General features: G+C 48.9%; 1 protein-coding gene across 1 annotated transcript in view; it reads left to right on the top strand.

The window, feature by feature from the left end:
• The window catches only part of ENDOD1 (endonuclease domain containing 1), a 10654-nt gene extending 1485 nt beyond the window's left edge, over nt 1-9169 (top strand). Inside the window, exon 2 of the mRNA XM_042023732.1 lies at nt 5061-9169. Coding sequence (XP_041879666.1) covers nt 5061-6194 — 1134 coding nt within the window. The 3' untranslated portion in view covers nt 6195-9169. The remainder of the gene's footprint in view (nt 1-5060) is intronic.
• Nucleotides 9170-13333: the final 4164 nt, after the last annotated feature.

A 13333-nucleotide genomic window follows, 5' to 3' on the forward strand; every position in this document is an offset into this window, starting at 1 on the left:
ATTACATCTAATCTCCATAAAACTTTGTACTTGTTTGCTTTTTTTAAAAACATCAATAAATTAAACCCAAAATGCTTCCTCCCCCTCCCCCCCCCCCCCCAAATTTTAGATTTTTCAGCAGTGATAATGAGGAATTTTGTAGCAACATCAAGGTACCCCATCTGTTGAGCTCAGGAAAGATTGCCAGTGTGCAAGGGTGCTTTGTAAGGGCAGGAATGGCTGAAGTGTCAGAGCAGTGTGTTGGGAGTGTGGCCCTCAGCTACTGGATGTTGCCACAATCAAATTCACCCCTCTGCCAGGAGAATGCTGTGCTTATTTTTCTCATGTGTGGTGATGAGATACTAAGGCCACAAGGCCACAGGCAGTGAAGAGAGAAGATCCTAAGTGCTTATCACCCTGGACTATCTCAGGGCTCTCTGGGCTGGGTTTTGAGTTGTAGGAGTTCTTCTAAGGGCCTTTTGATCTGAGTTCCTTCCACTTCACAGGCAAGTTGTGGGAGCTTGCCCTTTCAAAACAGAGGAAGCTTTTTGGAGACTGTCATTACCGAGTTGTGGAAGGGTGGTAAGTTTTTAAAGCGTAAAGGAACCTAGGCTGGCAAGAATCTTTGGTCAGTGCCATGGAGGCAGCAAGGTAAAGCAGCAGAGATGAGGTCCTTTCCCATTTGCCTTGGCCAGTGACACGCTTCATCACCTCTAGCCCCCATATCTCCTCCTGCTTCTTGTGGTCCAACTCTCCCAACCTACCTAGGTAGGCTCAGAAGCTGTTCCTGCCATGGAGCAGTGGGCAGCCCCCCACCAGTAACTTCGGTTTTCCTGCACCCCCTTTTAGCTGGCTTCTCTGCCCTTCCTGCTCCATTCCTTTTCACCCCTCATCTTGTCTTTGTTCCTGCCAGCACTCCAGAGTCCCAAACCTTGTGTGTCCTGCCAACCAAAACCTTCTGCAGCCTCAGAAATAATAGGGCAGGTGCTAACTTTAGTTGCTCTAGCTTCTCCAGAGCAGCCTCACAGGTTGACAGTAGTTCTTAGACTCACTAATGGGTCCCCTTCATCCATTGCTGAAATGCACGTCTCAGAGGCAGGGGGTAGCAACTCTGCAGTTCCCTGGAGGAACCTCTGACTTAGAAAAGTACTGAGACAAAAAAAAAAAAATCTGCAGAAGGATATATAAGGGGAAGAAATCAAGAATATGAAAAATTCCTGTAACTCAAGAAATAAGTACATACAGCCCTCTCAGACACTGCCACTTGGAGGAGAGAGAGTGAGGAAGAGCTTTCACACCCATCATGTATGTTCTATCAAGGCTAGGTCAGATGGCTGCTGAAGGGAACTCTTAGCTACACCTGCTCTGTAGCATAGCCCAGGGAGCTCATATCACCAATTTTCTGGGTAATTTCCTTGCTGAGACAGGGGTAGCTGGGTACGAGCTGGCTGAGCTGCACAGTGGCATGGGCATGCACATGGAGATGCAGACACACAGCAAATGGAAAGAAATCACTGTAAAAACATTCTCAGCACTCCAGTGAGGGCCTCAAGTTTGTCATATGCTTTTTGGGGGGGATTATGATGTTAGTGGTGAGGGCACCGTCTCACTCCCTCCTCAGGAATGTCTGCCTGAGAAACAAATGCCAAATGTAGCACAGCAGCAGTAATTGGGTGACAAGTGTGAGGTATGTCAGTGCCACCCACTGCGGATTGGCAGCTGGAAACAATGAATTAATTTGGCAATTAGTGAAAAAGTAGAGAGCAGGAAGGGTAGGCTGATGAGCAGGGTACTGATGGGACTCCCCCAGGCGCAGGTCTGAAAACCTGCTCTGCCATAGATTTCCTAGGGGCTGAGAGCAAGTCACTTAGGTGTCTTTCACCTCGTTCATTTTGGTTGTCTGGAAATCTCTGTGTTTGATTCTTTCTGTAGCTTAGACAGAGATGGAAAACTCTGGAGTTGCTTTTTCCATCCTAATGTATGAAGGGCTGGATGAATTGCCTCGTGTTTTCATTTGGTTGATGGCTACCACCAGGCAGATGACCAAGCTGGGATTCTTACCCAGCTACAGTGCAGCTACCTCTGAGCTGCTCTTGCAATCTCTCTTGGCAGAGAGTCAAGAAACAGGCACTTCTAGAGCCACTCGTGAACGTCCTACTACAGAAACCTCAGTGTAGGCTGCAGTGTGCCTCTTCCCTGACATACAAGTCCCACACTAAGGTTGGATCAAACATTTCCACTTCAATCAAAGGTGTAAGGGTGCCTGAGGAAGCAGTGGTGGGAGAGAGGTGCTGAACTTCACCAGGGATCCTGAATACCAGGGTGGGGAAGGTGGGAGGTCCTGCCTTGTTAAATGACCAAACTCAATGGAAGCTGCCTGCCCTAATAACTGTGTGTTGCCATGCTTTTAATCCCCTCTGCCTCTGTCCCATCTGCACCCTCCACTTAATGACACACATCAATGTTGTTATGTGCTAACATCCACACAGGCTTCAGGCACATAAGTTATTTTTAAATCTCTATCTTATGATAAGGAGTTTACCTGTCTGCTTGGATTTTACCCTGAGCAGTTCCAGGTTGTTTGGACAGGTGGCTTCATGGCTGACTCCATGAACGCAGATATGCTTTGGGGTGACACAAGCCAGAAGCTTTTTGAAGCAGGGAAGAAATGTATCTTGCAATGCAGATTAGATGCAGTGCTGAGACAGCCTGCCTTTGGGACTGAGCTGGAGAAGGCATGAAAACCTCAGGTATGCATTAGTTATTACAAACCATAATAGGAGTTATTATAAGCATAATTAGGTGATGTCAGAGCCTGACACATGAACAGCACACAGCTGCATTTTTATCATATTCTTCTTTAACTGCACCCAAACAATCCCGATGGTATGTGCAAAGGCCTGCAACTGGACAGGTAACCAGGGACATATTTTCTTGATAGGCTCCTCAAGGTTTGCATGCAGCAGCTCATAAGGAGAGAGAAATTAAAATTATTCTTTTTCATGTAGGTTGGGGATATCTGCCAGGAGGCAGAGCTGATCCATCTTAGGTGTATGTGTCCTTGTAGCATGGCAGCACTCACTATGGGAGTGAGATGGGATGAGTGTCTCTGGGAGGGTTTAAAACTCCAAAGGGTCATAGCACTGAGGAGAGTTCCTGGGCACAGCCTCACATCTGTGCCCAATCCCCCTCACCTCTTTTGTGCGATTAAACAGACTGGGTGCATCCCTTGTCCCATGGCACACCATCATCTCATCAGAAGGGGAGAATGGCAAGGGGAGTGGGGCCAGGAAGAGACAGTGATTTTGTAGAATGCAGAATGTCTGGCCTCATCAGCCAGATGCAGCCTGTTGTTTGGGGTGACTAAGCAAGAGGGGCAGAATAAGGCAGTAAAAGTGCAGAATTAGCTCTTTTTTAAGCAGCGCATTTAGAAAAAGCTGTGATTTGGGCATCAGCACATGGGACTCACAATGGTCCTCCCAGTCCTGAAGCAATAAGCATCAGATGCTTCAAAAAAAGAGCAAGAAACCTCCTTAGCAGGAGGTGGGGTAATGCAGCCCTCTGCAATGGCCAAGCTTGGCACTGTGACCAAGCTTGGTGCAGAGGGAGCCCTGTGCCTTGACTGCTGGGGGTTGGCTGATGCAGGACGCCAGCCAGAGCTCAGCTCCTGGCTGAGGGTGATGCACAGTTGCTGGCACTGGCCAGCACTGGCCTTTTCATCCTGATTCTCAGCACAGGCTGGTGCAGAACTGTGAGGAGGTGATGTGGCACTAAGAGGATGCAAACTCTGTGTAAGATTGCAAGGACATAGTTGGGTGTCTGTCCATGTGCACTGCAGGGTGGTCAAGAGACGAGGATGGATGACCTTGATGATGGCAGTGATTCAAGGTAGTCTATGAACTGTCTGCTATAGATGGCTCCAAAGTGCATATTAGATAGTGCAGTAAACAATTTATAGGCCGGGGCAAAGGCAGAAGGTTTAATTGGGCCAGCACAGTGCTGGGACCTGAGGGCCACAGCCTCTGAAACAGAGAATACAGAAGGCAGTGACTGCCAGAGATCGTCTGCCACCCCCGAGCTTCTACCAACATGTTCACCCTCTAATCTGAGGAACAAAATGACAATTTGGTGCAGCCCTCTGGAGCAGCTGCAGGCAGTGTCAATAGGAATGACTATGGATCAGACAGAGCTGTGGCCGCCTGAGAAAGACCTGAACACACCCTGACATTTAGTGCTTCTCCTCCCACTGCTCTTTACCGCCTCCACCTGCCCCCTTTCCCCGCCCCGTGCATGGCTCCAGGACAAATTTTGCTGCAGTAATTGCTACCTCTGGCTCTACAGCATGGGAACCAAAGACACAAGCAAGTAGCACAGATTCCATCGAGGACCTTTGGTGATGGCTGTGTGGTCATTAAGGGTGAGGTTCAGACTATTAATGACGTGAGGATTAGACTACTGATGACCAGCCCTGCAACAGCCCTAGGAGCTCACTGCTGTGTCTCCTGTTCAAGGCAGGGAAGTTCAGGTGACCTGACACGATGTATGGCTTCATGCTTGCTTCTTACACAATAAGTGGTAAATGCCTTCTCTAGACACCTTATACACCATGGCTTGTTTGGTTTTTTCTTTCCCCTTGGCTTGGATTTTATAGTTCAGGGGGACTTAAGCTGCCATGGTTAAGTTCTTAAATGAGCTGCAGGTACCACCACAGTAGGAGGTGAAAACATGACCCTAAATCAAGCCATCTTTTGGTCTCAAAAACCTCTTTTAGGACAAAGCACAAGTTAGAGGCTTCGTATAGGGTGCCTGGTGAGATTTTGAAGGATGTGCTGTGCAGTGTACAAGACTCGAGAGCTGCGAATATCCTTTGGAGCCTAAACCAATGTGTTTGGCAGAGCAGCTAAGTAGAGAATACACTCCTCTGAAGCACTTCAAGGAAAGTAAGGAGAGGGTGCAGGGTATAATCCAAGGCATGGCATCTACTAGTAGTGCTAACGAAGAGTAAATGTCGAGGCCCATGTTACACATTGCTTTCTAGGAAGGTGAATTGCATGCAGTAACGCTTCTCTCTACTCTTTCAGATAGATGATCCAGAAAATGACTTGCACGAAATGGTGCATGAAGCCGATATTGGTGGCACTGTGGCCAACCTTGGTGCAAATCAAGCCCTGACCTCAGACTACGTGGGCTCTGGCTACGAGAGAGGCCTTCTCAATCCCAGTGTGCTTAATGAGGAGGATTTCCAGGTGGCCACTTACACACTCACGAACGCTGTCCCTCTGAGCCCAGCTCTGAGCAAAAGCTGGCACAGAGACATTGGGAAGGTAGTGGAACAAGCTCTGATCCCTCACTGCTCCAAGATGGATCATCTATATCTCCTTGCAGGTGCAATTCCTTCCAGTGTCCGAGTTAAAGGCAAGGTGTCAGTGCCAGAGAGCCTCTGGCTGGCAGCCTGCTGTGATGCTCCAGAGGGATGGTCCCTGGGACTAGTGAAAAAAATCAATGATGAAAACAGCTTGGCAGACCTCACTGTAAGAGAGCTGGAGAAGCAGCTTCTACCAGGAGTTCACTTGTTCAAGGGCAACTGTGGGGAGGACAAACAAAGCCAGGAGAAAAGAGAAGCAGTATTGCAAGCTGTCAGTCAGATCCGCTCTGGAGAGCAAGTAGAAACAAGTGACAACCAGGAGACCAAGGACAGCGGCTGGGTGAGAAGAGTGGCTGGCATCATTGCTACCCCTTTCATCAAACTTCTGGAACTCCTCATCTACATCTTTGTGGAGCTGGTGAAATTTGTGTTTTATTTTCTGTGGCTTGTTGTAAAGCGAGTTGTTGGTACAGTTCTGGATGGAGTGTACAGCCTGTGGAATGGGATGGTGTCCTACCTTAAAGCTGTCAGCATGGTGCTCATCAGCATCCCCTATGATGCTGGGAGGGTCATCATCAATATCTTCCTGGGCTTCCTGCAAATTGTTCAAGATCTGATGTCCCTCACCTACAGGATCCTGAGCATCCCCGTGGGGTTCGTCCTTCACCTTGCTGCTTTTCCTTACCACTCCATCTGTGCCATTCCCTCTGTCCTTAAAGACATGGCCACTGGGATCGGGGGCACCTTTTCGCTGGTCATCGATGCCACAGCTGCAGTTCTGCATGGTTTTTATTACCTAGCTGGTCACATCGTCAAACGGTTTGTCCCTAAAGGCTCCTCTGATGACTGATAGGGACGGAAACCAAGGCTGCAAATACATGGAATGAAGGAGGAGTGGGGCAATGCTTTAAGATACGTGGCCAAATGCTGTCAATTTCATTCTGGTATTTATTGTAGTGACATTAATAATAATGAACTGACTGGGGAATAACAAGGAGGGCCAAGGCAATGTTGCTTGGGGCCGCCACCACTGTAACTCAAGTTCTGTCTGTTGTAAAATGTTCGGGTTTTATCGGTGCGGGCCACAAAGTTTCTGTGATTTGCAGGTGTCAAGATGCTTCCTCTGGGAAATGCACACTAAATGTGGTACGAGGTAATTTCTTTCTGGCTGTGGTGACACTGAGACTTATGAAGTGTCAGTGAGCTCTGCAGAAGCCCATCCCTTCCAAGGAGCAGGTGGTGGTGGTCAGGGGAGGACTTTGGTTACAGAGGGTTACTGGGACTTGATGAAAGGAGAAGGAGGCAATGCCTTGGGGCTGGGAAACAGCAGGGAGCGGGGTGGAATGGGGGCAAGGTCCTGCTGTTGGCTGCATTGCTCATTTTTCTGGTGTCCCACTGGTAGAGGGGTTGCAGCTGGGTATATCTCATAGTCCTCAGGCCTTTCCAGACGTCTGAAACTGCATGGATCTTGCAGCAAGGAAAGACCCAATGCCCATTTTTTTTGCATGATGGGAAAGCATTTTTCCTTAGCCATACCAAGGTCATCTTCCCCCAACCCTTCCTTGCTGTCTGGTGACCACTGAAGGTCTAAGCCCTGAAAATTCAAGATGTGGTGTTCTCTGAAGGTCTAAGCCCATGAATGTCTTAGCTCTGAAGCCCTCGTGTCTGCTCCAAAGCCCAGCAGATCTGCGAGTCATACTTTTGGCTTCTGTTGCCACCTGCCTTGCCTCCCTTGAGAGCTGACTGCTCCTGAAGCACTCAGGGGACTATGGACTGTCAAGGGGGAGGAGAGGCAGGAGGGATCCCTGGCTGCAGCTCTTGTTTTGCTTTGTGAAAACCCAGCTGGTGAACCCATGCACAAACACTCACTTTAATGCCAGAGGCAAAACCAACCGCTCTTCTGCACTGCTCATCCTCTCTGCTCACTCTTCACACCATCTTCCCTCTGCCAGCATGAGCCATGTCCTCCAGCATCAGCACCACTGGAGCTGGGGCACACATCAGGCTTTGCAGGGGACCATCAAGTGTTAGTAGCCAGATGAGGGGCACAGAGACACCTGCGGCTGCTGGAGAAAGGCACAGGAGTGCTGCCCTTCCCTGGGGCTTGGCTCAGCAAGGGGCTTTGGATCTCTTGGTGCAGTTGCCTACAGGAGGGAGGCTTCTTGTGTCAGCAGCATTTACTTTGACTGGACTCCAAGAGGCATTTGGGAGTCCTACCTACATGGTTCCTTCCTTTCACACCCATCTGTGTCTCTCCCTCCAGCGCCAGCTTGGTGTGGACCCCTGATCTGCCGTAGCATCCCATGATGAGTCCCAGGAGTGATGGTGCTGCCATCTCAGTGGTGCTGTGTTGGTGGTGGCCTGTCCTGGGCTGAAGAAAACTCAGTTACTAACATGGCAGCTTTGCCTCTCTGCATGTAGCTTGCAGCAAGGCTGAGCTGGCATGGATGGATTCAGAGGGAAAAGGAGATATGGCTGGTTCATGATGGGACAGAGTAGTTTCTTCAGCTCAGGGGCTATGTTCAACGCAACCAAATGTGTGTGTGCACATCCCAGACCAGCACACCCTGGCCAGGTGGCACCTTGTTCAGCAGTGATGCAAATGGCAAAGTTGGGGATGCCAACAATGGTGAAGTGGGGAAGCAGTGGCATGAGTGGGAAGAGAGGATGACTCTTCGTCTCTCCCTTCATGGGCACAGCTGGTTTATGGAGGAAGAGAGGCTGACTGCAAGCAGCACTGGCTTTTTTCAAGAGGAAAGGCAGCTTTTGTGTGCCAGTAGAGGTATAGCTGGGTAAAGTCAGTGGTGTTCTACTATAGGAATGTTGGGTGCAAGGGGCAAGGTCACTGCTCCTAACAGGCAGAGAACAGCCAGCAGATGCTCTCCAAACTGAACTTTGCATTTCTGCCCACTCAAACATACCTGGTCTGCTATCAAGACAGATGTGGAGCTGATTCCCCGCTCCTTCATGAGACCCTGTCTCAATCCTGGTACTCCTCTAGGGCTACATGGCAGCTCTCAAGGCAGGAAAGCAGCCAGCTCAAGTCCAAGGGGATGCCAGGATGGGGTGACAGGGGCCCCAGCCTGGGGTCCCCAGGATTCCCAGCAGCCTCTGAAGGCATGTGTGGCAGCAGCAGCTCTCAAGTGCAACCCAAGCACTGGGGAGAAGGGGTAGCTGCCCCCCACAGCTGTCTTGCACCTTGTGTGTGGCCTTATGTCTGACCCATCTCAGCTGTGTGGCACTGCACAGCAGCCAGCCATGCCCTTCCTGGGGTCTGTGTATCCAGAGCAGCTTCCCTACACCTGAACCCAGCAGCCCCTGCATCCCAGGTCCACCAGCATCTCCAGTGCAGCTCTGCAGTCACAGTGACATGGGAGCTCACGAGCTGATAAGCAGCAAAGCTGAGGCACCTCACGAGGTCTGCATTGTCAAATTGCCACCACTGTCACTACCCCACCTGGCTCAGGCCAGCATGTCTCTGCTGCAGCCGTGACTTCTGACAGCAAGGGGACAATCCTTGAAATCTAAGGCACTATTGGATTTGGGCAGATGTGCAACCGTATTATTAAAATTGTCTTAACATGCTCAGATGTCAAATGCTAAGTACAGTAACGGACATGGGGCATTTCTCTTCTGTGCTGCATGTCTGAGTAGGCAGAGGGAAATCTGCCTTGAATATTGAGCAATTATCACAGAACAAGCAACATCCTGCAAAAAAACACTGTTTGAGATTCTTCTTATCTAGGCATGATTTATGGCTCCTGAGCTTTACTCTATCCTTGGAAACATACGGCTTCAACAAAATAAAATTAACTTTTCCAAAGAGAGGCTGGTATCACTTTCTGTCACAGTTGCAAATGAGATAACACAACCTAGGGTGCCCTGACTAATCAAGAAAACACCAGCAGCACAGTTGTTCCTTGTAACAGCTTGACATCTGATATTAATGGCTCTTTTGTGCTTTTTATACACCTTTCCTCTCACAATGCACTGTAAGACTCAATAATTAAGCTGCAGAATAAGTAGGTAAAAGCTGAGATGTGGCAGGCAGTGAATATGACTGTGTGTGCCAGGAGAGGGGATTGTTTTACTCCAGTGAGATGCACTGGAGTGCAGCATGATAGCCAGTTTTTATACAGAAATCACAGTGCAGCAGCACAGTTCTTCACAGCTCACAGGGAGAAACTCCCTCTTGTGCAGGGCCAGTCCCTGGCCTGGCTTCATCACAACTTCCTTACCTTTCCTGAAAGGGCTAATTATACTCCACTGAAAGTATAGAGATCCTGTGATGAGTAAACCAGATGTTGGTTTTGCAGGTACCTATGTTTTGCAGGTACCTCTCTTTGGGCAGATGAAGCCCTGCAACTGAATCTGCATCTGTCTCAAGTCTGCAGGAGCTGGTGAGGCACTGGTACATGTTGCCTGGAGAAGTTGCGGATGCCCCATCACTGGAAATGGTCAAGGTCAAGTTGGCAGGTTGGCTGGGGCTTTGATCAATGTGGTCTAGTGGAAGATGTCCCTGCCTTAACCAGATCACCCAGAGGTTCGACAGAGGGGTATCTGCACCTCGAGGTGACCCTTGTCACTGCTGCATCCACCCTGGGGCTGGGCATCCATAATGGCAGAGGAACTCAGTAACCCTGGCAGGACAGCCCCTCAGTCTCAGGCCTCTGGGTCACACCTCTGCTGCCATTGCACGTTTTGGAGCTACTCACCTTGTGTGGAACTCCATCAGCAGCTCTGTCCCTCCCTCTTGTCAGGGAGCTGCTCCTGCTCAGCAGGGAATCGAGCCGTACTTGCTCAAAGGTTATCTCTCCAGCATAGTCAGTGCCAGAAAATGGAAAAGGTACTGGAAAATGAATACCAGTGCAACTCGTTTGGCCAGGAGGGATTGTCTGGGAGCAAGGAGTGTGAGGTGTGTCTGGGGTGTGTGTGTATTAGTGAGGTTGCAATACTGTGGGTTTGGCATGGGATGACTTCTCTCTGCTGCACAGATTTCTGGGCTGTTGGACTTACTTTGGTGGATCTCACACTGGGTAACATCTGCTATTGATTTCCACAGAACTGGTGTTTCCAGCCAAGCAGAAATGCCTAAAGACTTTCCAGTGGTGTTAGTGTTACAGCTGGTTGGAAAATCTCCAAGGAATTATATTCTGTCAGAACAGGGTGATTTATCATACAGGGCTCTTTTCACAGCAATTTACCATTTTTAGTGGAAAATATTTTTCAGGTCCAGGTTGGAACAAGGACAGGAAACATCCAAGAGCAGCCCAGGATCTGGATTAGTGGTTTGGATGTGGACATTCAGCACCCACTCCTGCCTTACAGCAGGTTTGGCATGTGAACATGGCTCTCTCCATTTCAGAAGCATATCCTTCAGCCATGGCCCGTCTTAGCATATGTGTCATTTTCTTCCAGGGTAAAAAAACCCTGTCTCCTTTCCAAAAATGCTGAAATTGTGACAATATTCCTGAGAGGTAGAAGCCATTTTCTACTGAGCCAGCAGCACAGTTGCATGCAAAACTGAAGCAGAGGCATCGAGTTCTTCTGCAGTATCACCTTTATGAATAAGTTGATGTATTAAGCTAATTTAACATGGTGAAGAATGGACTTCTGCAGCAGATGGCATTGTGTGACTTTTCCAAATCCCCAGTACCTGCTGGTAAAAGGTGGTTATGGACCAATGCCAGGAGCTGCAGCAGGTGGGCAGGACTGTGCTGTTGGGCAGGGGAGGAAATGTGGAAGAGGAACATCAGACCAGATAAAAGGAAGAAATTTCTTTTAAAATGAGGGTAAATCACAGGGTAAACCCTGGTACAGGTTGTCTAGAGAGGTAGTAGGTGCTCCAGCCCTGGAAACATTCAAGGTTAGGCTGGATGGGACTCTGAGTGACCTGATCTGGTTGAAGATGTCCCAGGTTGAACTATGTAGCCTTTCAAGGTCCCTTGCAACCCAAACATTCTACGATTCTGTGAAACCAAGTGGCCACCAGCTAAACAGTGGACACTAAGGGCTGAGAAATGGTCTCTGCTTGATTCTGACACCAACCATCTGCTGAGATGCCTGAAGCAGCTCCAGAGGGATGATACAATAGACTCATGGAGACATCACTTCCTGGATTTATGCTATCTAAATGTAGGCATTTAAAATTTCTTCTCTGCAGGCACAGGAGTCTCTTTGTTCAGTACAAATGCCTCACCTGGCTTTCAGCTGGGCACCTCAGCTGGGTGCCTAAAGCTGGGACCAATAAAGCTTAGCTCGGGTTGGTGGCTGATGGGGCTTGTCCCACCCTTGAAGACCCTTGAGGGGTCCACTGACATGGTTCACCCAGATGATGGTACAGGTGGGATGCTCTTTCCCACAGCCCCTTGGAAGGCCCTTGGGTCACTAAATCCTTCTATGCAGGTAGGACTAATATCAGGGTCTGATGCCTCCTGAGTGCCGCTGGAAATGACCCACAGCGCTCACAGCCACATTTGGGTGGTGGTGGGGGTTGTGTGTGGCCCTATTGAAACAGAAGGGATTAACTACTTTGTGCACCTCAGCCACATGGCTTGGCCTGACCTGTGTGGAATGAATCCAGCCCCCAAAGAACTTCGCCCACAGTTTTTTGAGTTCACGGAAAACATGCGTATTTGTGGGGTGGATGAGTTCACCCCTCACCCTCAGGCACCTGGAGGAGTTAACTGTACACCTTTGCTCTGGAGATGACAGCCTGCACTTGAAAACACCACTGCATTCTGCAAAAATGAGGTGAGTGTCTGATGTGGGGCAAGGGGCTGCCTTCTCAAGGATCTGTGAGGGCACAGAACCCATGGCTGCAGAAGAGGCTTGAATGGTAAAAGTGGCTGTCCTGGTGTTAGAGGGGGGCAAATCTGAGGCTCATCATCACAGCAGTTGAGGATGACTACTCAGATAGAATCATTAAGGTTGGAAGAGACCTCTAAGATCATTGAGTCCAACCATTGACACAGCACTACCAAATGCACCACTGAACCATGTCCCCAAGTGCCACATCCATATGTTCCTTGAACTCTTCCAAAGATGGTGATTCACCAATTCCCTGAGCAGTCTGCTCCAATGCCTGACCATCCTTTCAGTAAACAAATTTTTCTTAATCTCAAGTCAATTGCTCCCCTGGTGCAATTTGGGGCCATTTCCTCTTGTCCTGTCACTTGCTGCCTGGGAGAAGAGACTGAACCGCACCTGGCTGCAATCAGCTTTCATGTGTGATCAAGGACAAGTGAACAGGTGTTAAAAAAATGCCCTAGGGTATATCACCGTGTCCTGCAGCCGTAGGGAGGAGGAGAGAAGATCCAGCAGGCAGGAATTGTGCAGCAAGATTGATTTATTTAATTATTTTACAAACTCTTTTTATAGACTTTTTTCTTCATAGTCTAATTGGACAAAGGATCAGCATCCCTTGGGGGTGATTGGCTAAAATCCTAAAACATCCATTGTCAAAATATTTTTCTACTGTACTATAAACAATACTTTTCAAGGTTGCAGGTGTTTCATTGTTTACAGAACTCTGCTACCTCTTCTGTGAGAGAGAAAAGTCTCTCACGGACTTAGAAAATAGCAAGAAAATCCTTGCTAGCAGCATTTTTGTATCCACAAACAGGCTCTCAGACTCCAGTGATGAAAGGTAATTTTGTCCATCCCCAGATCCTGTAATGCTTCAGATCATGCCCCCATTCCCAGTCCAACGGAGGTTTGGTGGTGTAGGATCTATCTGGGAACTTGGTACCTGTTCTTTATTTCTCTCAGGAGCTTATTCAAAATCTCACTCTTCCCCCAGACCCCATTTCCAGCTGTGAACAGATGCAGCTGTTCAACACTGAGCACATTCCCTCAACACGTTCTGCTGGCACTGCTGTGACTCCTGTGGACACAGCACCGGGGGCTTTGGACCTCTGTGCCTGTGGGGATTTGCACTCAGGTCTACTAACCAGAGCTGGTAATGATGCTTCCAACTGAACTGCTCCT

This window comes from Corvus kubaryi, unplaced genomic scaffold (assembly GCF_017639235.1).
Source record: "Corvus kubaryi isolate FWS band 111438036 unplaced genomic scaffold, C.kubaryi_AGA036_p1.0 37256, whole genome shotgun sequence".
NCBI classification, from domain to species: domain Eukaryota; kingdom Metazoa; phylum Chordata; class Aves; order Passeriformes; family Corvidae; genus Corvus; species Corvus kubaryi.